Source organism: Prinia subflava, chromosome 1, assembly GCF_021018805.1.
Source record: "Prinia subflava isolate CZ2003 ecotype Zambia chromosome 1, Cam_Psub_1.2, whole genome shotgun sequence".
Classification (NCBI taxonomy): Eukaryota; Metazoa; Chordata; class Aves; order Passeriformes; family Cisticolidae; genus Prinia; species Prinia subflava.
The window spans coordinates 152,817,351-152,829,368 of NC_086247.1; the positions used below are offsets into that span (position 1 = coordinate 152,817,351).

Below are 12,018 nucleotides of genomic sequence, written 5' to 3' on the forward strand. Positions count from 1 at the left end.
GATTCCTTCATCCTCCTCAATCCCTGATTCCTTCATCCTCATCCTCCTCCTCAATCCCTGATTCCTTCATCCTCCTCATCCTCCCTCAATCCCTGATTCCTTCATCCTCCTCCTCCTCAATCCATGATCCCCTCCTCCTCCTCCCCGTTCCCGGTGGCCAGGGAAGGGGCGGAGCTGGCCACGGGCGGGACCCGCCGGGGCATCGTGGTCTCCACGCTGGCCGAGGCGCGGTTCTTCGCGGCCGGGGGTTTCGATGACATCCTCTACGCGTTCCCGGTGCCGCGCTGGCGCCTGGCCGAGTGCGCGGAGCTGGCGCGGCGCCTGCAGCAGTTCCAGGTGCTGGTGGACAGCGCGCAGGGGCTGCAGCTGCTGCTCCAGAACCCCCTGCCCGCCGGGAAGCGCTGGCTCGTCTGGCTCAAGCTGGACTGCGGGAATGGCCGGGGTAGGTGCCCCCAGCCCCACGGGCCGTGTCCCGAGGGGGTTTCATCAGGGATGGGCCGGGGGTGGGGTGATCGGAGCGCCCCCGGATCCGGCAGCTCAGCCAGGGTGGGGCATTGAAACACCCAAAAGTGGTTAACCAAGGATGTTCCTCGGGGAATGATGTCCTGTGTCCCGCCAAGCCCCCAGATCCTGCATCCCGACCCTGAGGGAACATCTAAAGCCCCCCGAAATTGTTATTTAATGATGCTCCATCGGGAGGGGTCCCCTTGTCCCTCTAAAGATCCTGCATCCCAGCCATGATCGAGCATCTAAAGCCCCTCCAAAGTTGTTATTCCAGGATGTTCCATGGAGAGGAATCCCCATGTGCATCCAAACCCCCACATCCTCCATCCCGACCATGCTGGAGCATCTAAACTGCCCCAAATTCGTTATTTAATGATGTTCCATGGAGAGGAATCCCCATGTGCATCCAAACCCCCACATCCTCCATCCCGACCATGCTGGAGCATCTAAACTGCCCCAAATTCGTTATTTAATGATGTTCCATGGGGAGGGGTCCCCTTGTCTCTCCAAGCCCCCAGATCTTCCATCCCAGCCACGTTGGAGGATCTAAAGCCCCCCAAAATTATTATTTAATGATGCCCCATTGGGAGGGATCCCCTTGTCCCTCTAAAGATCCTGCATCCCAGCCATGATGGAGCATCTAAACTGCCCCAAATTCGTTATTTAAGGATGTTCCATGGGGAGGGATCCCCTTTTCCCTCCAAGCCCCCAGACCCTCCATCCCAGCCACGCTGCAGCATCTCAGCCCCTCCAGGGCCATTTTTCCCAGCCCTGCCTGGAAAACGCGGCCGAGGTGGTCCCAAAGCCCCACGAGGGGAATTTCACACCCCCTTCCTCCCCATCCCCACACTCCCACCGCCGGGATGCTCCGTGGGGGCCATGTCCCGGTGTCCCCCCCTGCCACCCTCGTGTCCCCTCCCCAGCCGGGATCCGCCCCACGGACCCCGAGGCTCCGGCCCTGGCCCGCGCCATCGCCCAGGGGTCCCCGGAGCTGGTGACACTGGTGGGGGTCTACGCGCACTGCGGGAACACCTACGGCTGCGGCGACACCGCGGCAGTCCAGGCCATCGCCAGGGCCACCACGGCCGCCGTGCTGGAGTTCGTCACCGCGTGAGTGGCGGGGACTGGCGGGGTTGGGGACAGGAAGGGTCCGGGCGGCCGCTCTGGGCTGTAAAGGCCAATCGCCCCCATAAAGGGGCCCTCAAAGCCCCCCGGGGGGCTCCGGGGGGTGGCGGCGGCGCCGGCGGCCTTTGATGTGGCCGCGGTGGCGGCTGTGACCTGGGGCACTGTCCCCTCCCTCCTCCCCGCCACCCTTTCATCCCGGCGGGGTTCCCGTCCTGCGGGAATTGCGGCCGGATGGTTCCTGCTGGGAGAGGGGGAGGGACCCGCGACCCCCAGGGACAGGGACAGGGATGGGACAGGGACAGGGACAGGGACAGGGACAGGGACAGGGACAGGGACAGGGACAGGGACAGGGACAGGGATGAGCCCACCTGGGGACAGTCCCGGGGGTCACCGGCCTGGCCCAGCCCGTGATAGCACCGGGTTGTGGTGGGGAAAGTGCAGATCCCACCCTGACCCCAAAATCTGGGGGGCTCCCGGGCACATCTGGGGGGCCAGAAACACCTGGGAGGGGTCCCAGGCACCACTGGAGGCACCCTGGCACATCTGGGGGGGTTCTGGCACATCTGGGAATGGCCTGGCACAGCTGAGGGGATCCCAGGCACATCTGGTGGCACCCTCACACACCTTGGGGAGGTCTCCGGCACATCTGGGGGTGCTCAGCCACACCTGGGGGTGCTTTAAAACATCTGGGAGGTGTCCAGCTCATACGGGTGGAACCCTGGCACATCTGGGGATGCTTGGGCACATCTGGAGGATGCCCTACCACATCTGGGGGGGATCTGGAGGGACACACACCAGCCCTGAGTCTTTGAGGGGGCTTTCGGGCACATCTGGCTGGCACCTGGGCACATCTGGCTGTGTCCCCAGCACGCCTTGAGTTCTCCCTGGCACACTGGGGGGGAGGCTCTGCCATATCTGGATGGCTCCTCTGAGTATTGGGGGGGCTCCCTGGCACATCTGGGGCACCCAAAGGCACAGAACCCACCTCTGCTCTTGTTCCTGGCGGCGCCCAGGGGTGACAGACCCACCCTCTGCTCGCCTGGGGGTGACGTCCCCCACCCCAGTCACCCCGAGGGTGACCCCTGTGTGTCCCCAGGCTGCGGCAGGAGGGGGGTCCCGTGTCCCCAGGCCACCATCGGCTCCACCCCGTCCTGCAGCCACCCGGTGCCGGAGATGTCGCAGCTCACCGAGGTGCACCCGGGCAATTACCTCTTCTACGGTGAGCGGGACGGGCCGGGTGGGACCCCGGGGGGGGGACAGGGCTGGGCTGAGCCCCCGTGTCCCCCCCAGACCTGCAGCAGACGCAGCTGGGCTCGTGCCGGCCCGAGGAGGTGGCGATCCGTGTCCTGGCCAGGGTCATCGGCCACTACCGCCACCGCGGGCAGCTGCTGCTGGACTGCGGCTGGGCCGCCCTGAGCCTGCACGGCGGCCAGCGGGGCCCCGCGGGCTGCGCCGCCATCGACGGCCACCCCCGCCTCAGGTGACACCGCCGGGGGGGCGGGGGGACAGGCTGGGGCAGGGGGTGACAGCTGGCGGTGTCCCCTGTGCAGGCTGGTGGGGCTGACCCAGGAGCACGGGCAGGTGGAGGCCGTGGACGGGCAGCTGGACTTCGAGGAGTTCCCGCTGGGAAGCACCTTGGCGCTCATCCCCTTCCACGTGAGTGCCACCAGCGTGTCCCTGTGTCCCGGGCCTGTGCCACGGCGGTGTCCCCTCTGTCACAGCTCAGTGTTCCCTCTGTCACAGCCCTGCATCAAGGCTGTGTCCCCTCTGTCCCACGTTTGTGCCACAGCTGTGTCCCCTCTGTCCCAGCCCTGTGTCCCAGCTCAGTGTCCCCTTTGGCCCATGTTTGTGCCACAGCAGTGTCCCCTGTGTCCCAGCCCTGTGTCCCAGCCCCATGTCCCCTGTGTCACAGGCCTGTGCCACGGCCGCCATGCACCCCGTGTACTTCGTGCACGATGCTGGGAAGGTGGTGGAGCTCTGGCGCCCCGTGCGCGGCTGGTAGAGAGGAGAGAGAGGAGATGCAGGGGGTGCACCCGCACCCGGACCCTGGACCAAGAATCTGCACCCACACCCTGCACCCACACCCTGCACACACTCCCACTCCCCATTCTCACTCCCCACTCCCACTTCCCATTCCCACTCCCCATTCCCACTCCCACTCCTCATTCCCACTCCACGTCCTTCCCCCGACACTGCGCTCACGCTGAGACCCTGCGCATCCCCAAGTGCTGCACGCACACTGGGGCTCAATAAAGCTGCTTTTCCTGCTTCCAGGCACTTATTCCCACGGGGAAGCGCCGTGGGAGGTGGAGATGGAGGGGAGTGGGTGACATCGCCCCTTCGGTGCCCTCGGTCCCAGTTCGGACCGGTCCGGCCCAGTTCGGACCCGTCCTGATGAGCGAGCCCCGGGCGGGACTCGAACCTACGACCCTCGGAGCTGAGAGAGGCGGGGCTCCAGGTGTGGCCACGCCCCTCACGCCTCGCGCAGCCAATAGGAACGCGCCCCGCCCGGCCCTGCCCGGGGGAGCCACGCCCAGTCCGGCCCGGCCCAGGCGCGACGGGGCGGCCGAGAGGAGCCGAGAGGAGCCGAGAGGAGCCGAGCGGGGCCGAACCGGGACCCGAGCGGGGCCGAACCGGGACCCAGCGGGGCCGAACCGGGACCCAGCGGGGCCGAACGGGGCCGAACCGGGGAAGAACCGGGACCGAACAGGGCCAAACCGGGGCCGAACGCAGCCGAGCGGGGAGGAGGGGGGCCGAACCGGGACCGAGCGGGGCCGAACCGGGATCGAACGGGACCGAAAGGAGCCGAACGGAGATCCAGCGGAGCCGAGCGGGGCCGAACCGGGACTCATTGGAGCCGAACGGGACCCAACGAGACCGAACAGGGACGCGGCGGTGCCGAAGTGGGGCCGAGCGGTGCCGGACGGGACCGAACCGGGCGGAGCCGAAGCGGTTCGGGGCGGCTCGGAACAGTTCGGCGCCGCTCGGCCTCGGTTCGGCCCGGCCCGGAGCGGGTCCCGGGCCGGTCCCGGCGATGCGGCCGCTCCCGGTGCCGCTGCTGCTGCTGCTGCTGAGCCCGGTGCGGGAACGGGACCGGGACGGGACCGGGAGTGGGACTGGAAACCGGGCGGGAACGGGATTGGGATGGGAACCGGGCGGGAACGGGATTGGGATGGGAACCGGGCGGGAACGGGATTGGGATGGGAACCGGGCGGGAACGGGATTGGGACTGGGACTGGGAACGGGATTGGAACAGGATTGGGACTGGGACTGGGAACGGGACCGGGATTGGAACAGGATTGGGACTGGGACTGGGAACGGGACCGGGATTGGACCGGGACTGGGACCGGAATTGGAACGGGATTGGAACGGGATTGGGACCGGGCCGGGTCTCCCGCTGCCCCCGGGTCACCTCGCTCCATGGCTTTTGTTGAAGTTTTTTGGGGTTGGTTCGGTTAAATTTGGGTCATTTCTGTTCAGTTCCTTTTCTTTCATTTCATTCCATTTTCCTCCTTTTTTTTTTCCCTCTTTATTTTCTTTTATTTTCCTGGTTTATTTTCTTTTTATTTTCCTTTCTATATTTTTTAACTATTATTTTTATCATCCTTTTTTTTTTTTTTTCCATTTTCCTCTTTTACTTCACTCTCCTTTTTTGAATTTCACTTTATTTTCCTTTTTTATTTTTTTATTTTCCTTTTTAATTTTTATTTCATTTTCCCTGTTTTATTTCATCTTATCCTATTTTACTTTCCTTTACTTTCCTTTACTTTCCTTTACTTTCCTTTACTTTCCTTTACTTTCCTTTACTTTCCTTTACTTTCCTTTACTTTCCTTTACTTATTTCCCTTTATTTCCCTTTATTTCACGTTGTTTTCCTTTCTTTTCCTTGATTTTTTAATTTCACATTATTTTCCTTTCTTTTGCTTTATTTTCTTTTATTTCACATTATTTTCCTTTATTTTACGTTATTTTCCTTTTTTCCCCTTTATTTCACGTTGTTTTCCTTTATTTTCCTTTATTTCACGTTATTTTCCTTTTTTCCCCTTTATTTCACATTGTTTTCCTCCCTCCCGTTTTAATTTCGCTCAGCTTTTCCCTTCCTTTCTCTTCCTTTTATTTCGTTCTTTTCCTTTCGTCCCTTCCCGTTTTGGAGCCTTTGATCTCAGGTTTATTTTCCGTTTATTTCCCTCCCTTGTTTCCCTTCCCCGCTTTTCTCCCTTTCCCTTTTTCTCATCATTATTGATTTTTACAATCCCCCTTCCCTCCCTTTTCCCCGGGTTCGGGGCGGTCCCGGCGGGAATTGGCGGGAGCGGATTCAGGGGAAACTGAGGCAGGCTGCCCGCTGTGCCCGCAGGTGCCGGGGCGGCCCGGGGGGTGTCCCCCGTGTCCCCCCGATGTCCCCGAGCCCTGCGACAGCCGCTGCCCGCCCTGTGCCCGCGGTGAGTGCCCCAAACCCACCCCGAACCCAGCAACGCCCCCCAAAAACCACCCCAAAAAACCACAAAAACCCCAAAACGCCCCAAACCCGCAGCGCGGAGCCCCGCGGAGGAGGAGCCCGAGGAACCGTGCCCGCCCTGCCCGCCCTGCGCCCGTGAGTGGCACCAGTGTCCCTTCTGTGCCTCAGTGTCCCTTCCGAGCCTCAGTTTCCCCTTGTTACTCCTTAATTTCCCCTTCTCGTGCCTCAGTTTCCCTTTCGTGCCTCAGTTTCCTGCCATAGTTCTTCACTTTCCCCTTTTTGTGCCTCAGTTTCCTCTGTCCTGCTTCACTGTCCTTACATCGTGCCTCAGTTTCCCCACATCATTCCCTAATTTCCTCTTGTCCTGCCTCAGTTTCCCCCGTCGCCCCTCAGTTTCCCCTTTTGTGCCTCAGTTTCCCCATGTCCTGCTTTAGTTTCCTCGTGTCGTGCCTCAGTTTTCCTTTTTGTCCCGCATTCCTCCTTTTCCTGCCTCAGTTTCCTTTTTCACCTCATTCCTTCTTGTGCCTCAGTTTCCCCTTTTGTCCCTCATTCCCTCTTTTTGTGCCTCAGTTTCCCCTTTTTATCCCATCCCGTTTTCTGTGCCTCAGTTTCCCTTTTTGTCCCTCGTTCCCCTTTTTGTGCCTCAGTTTCCCCCCCGTATCCCTCAGGGGGTGACCGGGGAGGTGTCCCCAGACCCCAGGGGTGGGGAGTCTCCAAGGGGAAACTGAGGCACAGTGGGGAATGCTGGCATTCCCGGGAATGTCAGCGCTCCCCTCCCTCTTTGGGGCTCCCACAGACGAGGCCGAGGGGACCCCGCCAGCGCCGGGGGAGCCCCGGGTGACACCACCAGTGCCACCCCCGGAGCCCCCCGGGGACATCATCCCCCTGTACTGCGCCCTCCTGGCCGCGCTCGTCGTGGGGCTGCTGGCCTACGTGGCCTTCAAGTGGTGAGTGCGGGGGGACCCCGGTGTCCCCTGGTGTCCCCTGGTGTCCCCAGTGTCCCCCGGTGTCCCCCAGTGTCCCCTGTGTCCCCCCAGCTGGGACACCTGCAGGAAGAAGCGGCAGCTGGACAAAGCGCGGGACGCGGGGGACGCGGAGAAGCTGCGGGGGGACAGCGGCGGCCTGGAGGGGAGCCAGGCCCGTGAGTGACCGGGGGGGCTTGGGGACAGCCTGAGCAGGGGTTGGGGACAGCCTGAGCGGGTGGCACCCGGGGACACCCTGCCCCGGGGGGATTTGAGGGGACACCCGCAGAATTTGGGGACACCCAGGCCTGGGGTGATTTGGGGGGCACCCGCAGGTCTGGGGACACCCAGGCCTGGGGAGATTTGGGGACAGGCAGAGCTGGGGATTTAGGGGACATCCGCGGGTTTGGGGACATCCAGCTTAGGGAAAGTCAGGGTCTGGGGGCACCTGAGAATTTGGGATGGGCTGGGATGGGATCCATGGGATGGGATGGGATCCAATCCATGGGATGGGATGGGATAGGATCCATGGGATGGGATGGGATCCATGGGATGGGATCCATGGGATGGGATGGGATCCATGGGATGGGATGGGATCTACGGGATGGGATGGGATCCATGGGATGGGGTGGGGTGGGATGGGATCCATGGGATGGGATGGGATCCATGGGATGGGATCCATGGGATGAGATGGGATCCATGGGATGAGATGGGATCCATGGGATGGGGTAGGGTGGGATGGGACGATGGGATGGGATCCATGGGATGGGATGGGATCCATGGGATGGGATGGGATCCATGGGATGGGATGGGATGATGGGATGGGATCCATGGGATGGGATGGGATCCGTGGGATGGGATCCATGGGATGGGATGGGATCTGTGGGATGGGATCCATGGGATGGGATGGGATCCATGGGATGGGATGGGATCCATGGGATGGGATGGGATCCATGGGAAGGCATCACGGAGCCCCGGATGGGGTCGGTCCCGCCCCATCCCGGCCCCGCTGTCCCGGGGCGGTCCCGGGGGCTGAGCCCGCCCCTGCCCGCAGCGCCCCCCGAGGCCCCCGCGCTGTCCCCGCGGCGCCAGGAGGAGCCGGGAGAGCTGGAGCGGCTCCTGGAGCGCGGCCCGGGGACACCGGGGACAGCGGGGGACGCCACCTCCGCCGTGTGACACCCGTGGGGACAGCGGGGGATGCCACCTGTGCCGTGTGACACCCTGGAGCCGCGCCGGTGGCTGCTCCCACTTCCCGCTGGATTCCTGGGGATTTTTTATGTGACTTTTGTACTTTTTTAGGGATTCTAGGGGGTGGGACGGGGACCTTTGGTGGGGACATTAAACTGTCACTGGGTGCCACCAGGGTTTGTGTCCTCGGGTGTCTGTGTGTCCCCACAGGTGTCCCCAGTGTCACCGGGTGCCTGTTTGTCCCCAGAATGCTCCCTTGGGTGTCCCCGGGATGTGTCCCTCCAGGTGTCCCAGTGTCCCCAGGTATCCCTGTGCCTCTGGTGTCCCCAGGTGTCCGTTTGTCCCTGGAATGTCCCCTCGGGTGTCCCAAGTGTCCCCAGCTGTCCATGAGTCCCCTCGGGTGTCTGTCTGTCACCCTCAGAGGTTTGTGTGTCCCTAGGACGTATCCCAAGTGTCCCTTTGTCCCCAGGATGTGTCCTTGGGTGTCCCTGCACCCCTGGGACGTGGCGGGCTGGGTGTCCCCAGGTGTCCCCTGTTTCCCCAGGGGTGTGTGACCCCTCGGGTGTCCCTGTGTCCTTGGGCACCCACGTGTCCCCACGTGTCCCCAGGAGTGTCCGTGTGTCCCACACCCATCCCAGCAGGGGACACCTTAAAGCCCCCAAGGCAGGAGGCGTCAGGGACAGAAAAAGCCATTTTTAACCCCAAAATGCTCCCAGGTCACCCCAAACTTCCCAGGGAGTTCAGATTCCTGGGAATGCTGAGGGTGCAGGAGGTCCCCAAGGGAGAGGGGACATCCCAAGCCAGGTCCCCTTTTGGCCCCACCCAGCGTTGGTTTTGGGGTTTGGGGTTGGTTTTGTTTTTGTGGTTTTTTTCTTTTGATTTTTTATTTTTTTCTCTTTTTTTGCCCCTTTTTTTTTCTTTTTTTTTTTTTTTTTTTACATAAAAAGTTCCGTAAAAATTGGATAAAGTAAAATGCTCGAAGCAGTAAAATCAATCTTATCAACATGGCCAGAAATCCGCAGTATTTACAGGGAATAAACGGAGGAAACCTCGCAGAACCGAAAAGAAAAACCAAGGAAACAACCAAAAAAAAAAATAAAAACAAACCAAAAAAAAAATCCGGGAATAACCCCCAAAGTCTCCTGTCGAACATTCCCGTGGGATGGGCAAGTTTGGGGCTGAAAGCAACGGGGAAAAAAGCAAATTATTCTCAATATATTCACATATAGGTTAAAATATAATACAGAGCTCGGGAGCGGTGCCGGGAAAGCCGGGCTCAGGAAAGCCTGGCTCAGCAAAGGCGGGCTCGGGAAAGCCCGGCTCAACCACGGCGACCAAGTTTGATTTCCTTAAAAAAAAAAACCCCAAAAAATCCATCGTCGTCATAATAATAATAATAATTAATAATAATAATAATAATAATAAATTCACAGGTTGGTGGTTCGGAAGGGCCGGGGGTCGCTATTCCAGCTCCGTGTCCTCCTTGGGCTTGTAGAGGATCCCGAATTTCTGCATGTACTTCTTGATGTACTCCTTGGTCTTGTGCTTGACGTTCTCGTTGCACTCCAGGTCCTCGGGGTTCTTGCAGTACTTGAGCTCCTTGTTCATCACGCCGTGGGTCAGCTGTGGGAGAGGGAATGGGGCGGGAATAGGGCGGGAATGCCGGAGTCAGTGCCGGAATTCCCACCCAGCCCAGGACTGGGCATGCCCCAAGCTACTGTGCTCTACTTCCCAAATATTTCCTCTTATTTGCAAATATTCGCGGAGCCGCTGTCATGTTAATCCCCAAATATTCCCTAAATATTCCTCAAATACTCCTTAAATATTCCCCAAATATTTCTTAAATATTCTGCAATTATTCCTTAAATATTCCCTAAATATTCCCCAAATATTCTCTAAACATTCCCCAAATACTTCAAAATATTTGGTGTTGTTCTCCCAATATCTGCTCTATTTTCCAAACATTCCCAAACTATTTTCCTATTATTCCCCAACTACTCCCTGTTATTTCCAGATATTGCCCAAGCTATTACTGTATTATTCCCCAAATATTGCCCAAGATATTGTTTTATTATTGCCCAAATATTCCCCAAATATTCCTCAAATGTTCCCTAAATATTCCTGAAATATTTGGTAGTGTTCCTCCAATATTTGCTCTTATTTTCCAAACATTCTCAAGCTATTTTCCTATTATTCCCCGAATATTCCCTAAATATTCCCCAAACAATCCCCAAATATCCCACAAACATTTCTCAAATATTCCCTATATATTCCCCAAATATTCCTCAAATATTCCCTAAACATTCCTCAAATATTCATTAAACATTCCCTAAATATTCCCCAAATATTCCTCAAATATTCCCTAAATATTCCCTAAGTATTTGGTATTGTTCCCCAAATATCTGCTGTATTTTCCTAACATTCCCAAGCTATTTTCCTCTAACTCCTCAAATATTTCCCATTCTTCCCTAACTATTCCCTATTACTCCCTAAATTATTTTTCTATTACTTCCCAAATATTCTCCAAATCATTCCCAATATTCAATTTGCTATTATTTCCCAAATATTCCCTAAATATTTGGTACTGTTGTGCCGATATTTGCAATTATCCCTCAAATATTTCCTGTTATTCCCAAATATTCCCTAAATTATTCTCCCATTATTGCCCAGATATTCCCCAAATATTTCCTGTTATTCCCCAAATATTCCCTAAATATTTCCTATTATTCCTCCATAATATTTATCAGTTATTCCCAAATTATTCCCTGTAACTCCCCAAATATTCCCTGAGCTGCTGTTGTATTATTGCCCAAATCTCTCCTGTTATTCCCCAAATATTCCCCAAATATTCCCCAAATATTTCCTGTTGCTCTCCCAATATCCCCCCACCATTTCTCCTTCCCGTCCCTCATCCTGCAAGGAGCTGGAGGCAGCTGGAGTGACACGATCCCATTTCCTGGGGCCATCCCTTTGTCCCCATGTCCCCATACCCCACTGTCCCTGTGTCCCCATGTCCCCATGTCCCACATCCCTGTGTCCCTTTGTCCCCATACCCTACTGTCCACGTGTCCCCATGTCCTTTATCCCCATGTCCTCATGTCCCTGTACCCTTTGTGTCCCCATGTCCTTTATCCCTGTGTCTCTGTATTCCCAAGTTCCCATACCCCTCATGTTCCCAGCTCCTTGAACCCCATGTCCCTGTGTCCCCATACCCCTCTATCCTGTGTCCCCATGTCCCCACAGTTGTGTCCCTGTACCCCATGTCCCCACTTCCCACACTCCAATGAACCTGCACTCTCCATGTCCCCAAGCCCCACATTCCATGTCCCTGTACCCTGTGTCCATTACCCCCGTGTCCGTGTCCTCATCTTTCAGCACGACCGTGTCCCCAAGTCCCTGTACCCAATGTCCCCACATTCCTGTCCCTGTGTCCCCATGTCCCTGCATCCAAGTTCCCATGTCCCTGTGTGTCCCCATGTCCCCGTACCCTGGGTGTGACCATGTCCCCATGGCTGTATCCATGTGACCATGTCCTGTGTGTGCCCATGTCCCTGTGTCTCTGTATCCATGTCCCCATGTCCTGGGTGTCCCCATGTCCCTGTCCCCATGTCCTGGATGTATCCATGTCCCCATGTCCCTGTGTCTCTGAGCCCATGTCCCCATGTCCCTGTGTCTCTGTATCCATGTCCCCATGTCCCCATGTCCCCATGTCCCTGTCTCTGTATCCATGTCCCCATGTCCCTGTGTCTCTGAGCCCATGTCCCCATGTCCCTGTGTCTCTGT

General features: G+C 57.8%; 2 protein-coding genes across 2 annotated transcripts in view; one reads left to right on the forward strand and one right to left on the reverse strand.

Annotated features, from left to right (window-relative positions):
* Window positions 1–4,232: 4,232 nt before the first annotated feature.
* Window positions 4,233–9,353, forward strand: LOC134561061 (death domain-containing membrane protein NRADD-like). Its single transcript, XM_063417680.1, has 7 exons — window positions 4,233–4,263; window positions 4,420–4,708; window positions 5,984–6,068; window positions 6,161–6,220; window positions 6,882–7,032; window positions 7,123–7,226; window positions 8,102–9,353. Exons 2-7 carry the CDS (start codon window positions 4,664–4,666, stop codon window positions 8,221–8,223), a joined length of 567 nt encoding a protein of 188 aa, XP_063273750.1. The 5' UTR covers window positions 4,233–4,263; window positions 4,420–4,663; the 3' UTR covers window positions 8,224–9,353.
* Window positions 9,354–9,434: 81 nt separating this feature from the next.
* Window positions 9,435–12,018, reverse strand: part of SETD2 (SET domain containing 2, histone lysine methyltransferase) — a 52,480-nt gene continuing 49,896 nt past the window's right edge. Inside the window, exon 21 of the mRNA XM_063417597.1 lies at window positions 9,435–9,858. Coding sequence (XP_063273667.1) covers window positions 9,697–9,858 — 162 coding nt within the window. The 3' untranslated portion in view covers window positions 9,435–9,696. The remainder of the gene's footprint in view (window positions 9,859–12,018) is intronic.

Excerpts from the sequence above, each read along its gene's own strand:
- LOC134561061 (XM_063417680.1), top strand. The coding sequence starts at position 4,664 with ATGCGGCCGCTCCCGGTGCCGCTGCTGCTGCTGCTGCTGAGCCCG. Across the intron at positions 4,709-5,983 it reads TGCTGCTGCTGCTGAGCCCG|GTGCCGGGGCGGCCCGGGGG; the intron begins GTGCGGGAACGG and ends CTGTGCCCGCAG. Across the intron at positions 6,069-6,160 it reads CTGCCCGCCCTGTGCCCGCG|CGCGGAGCCCCGCGGAGGAG; the intron begins GTGAGTGCCCCA and ends CCAAACCCGCAG.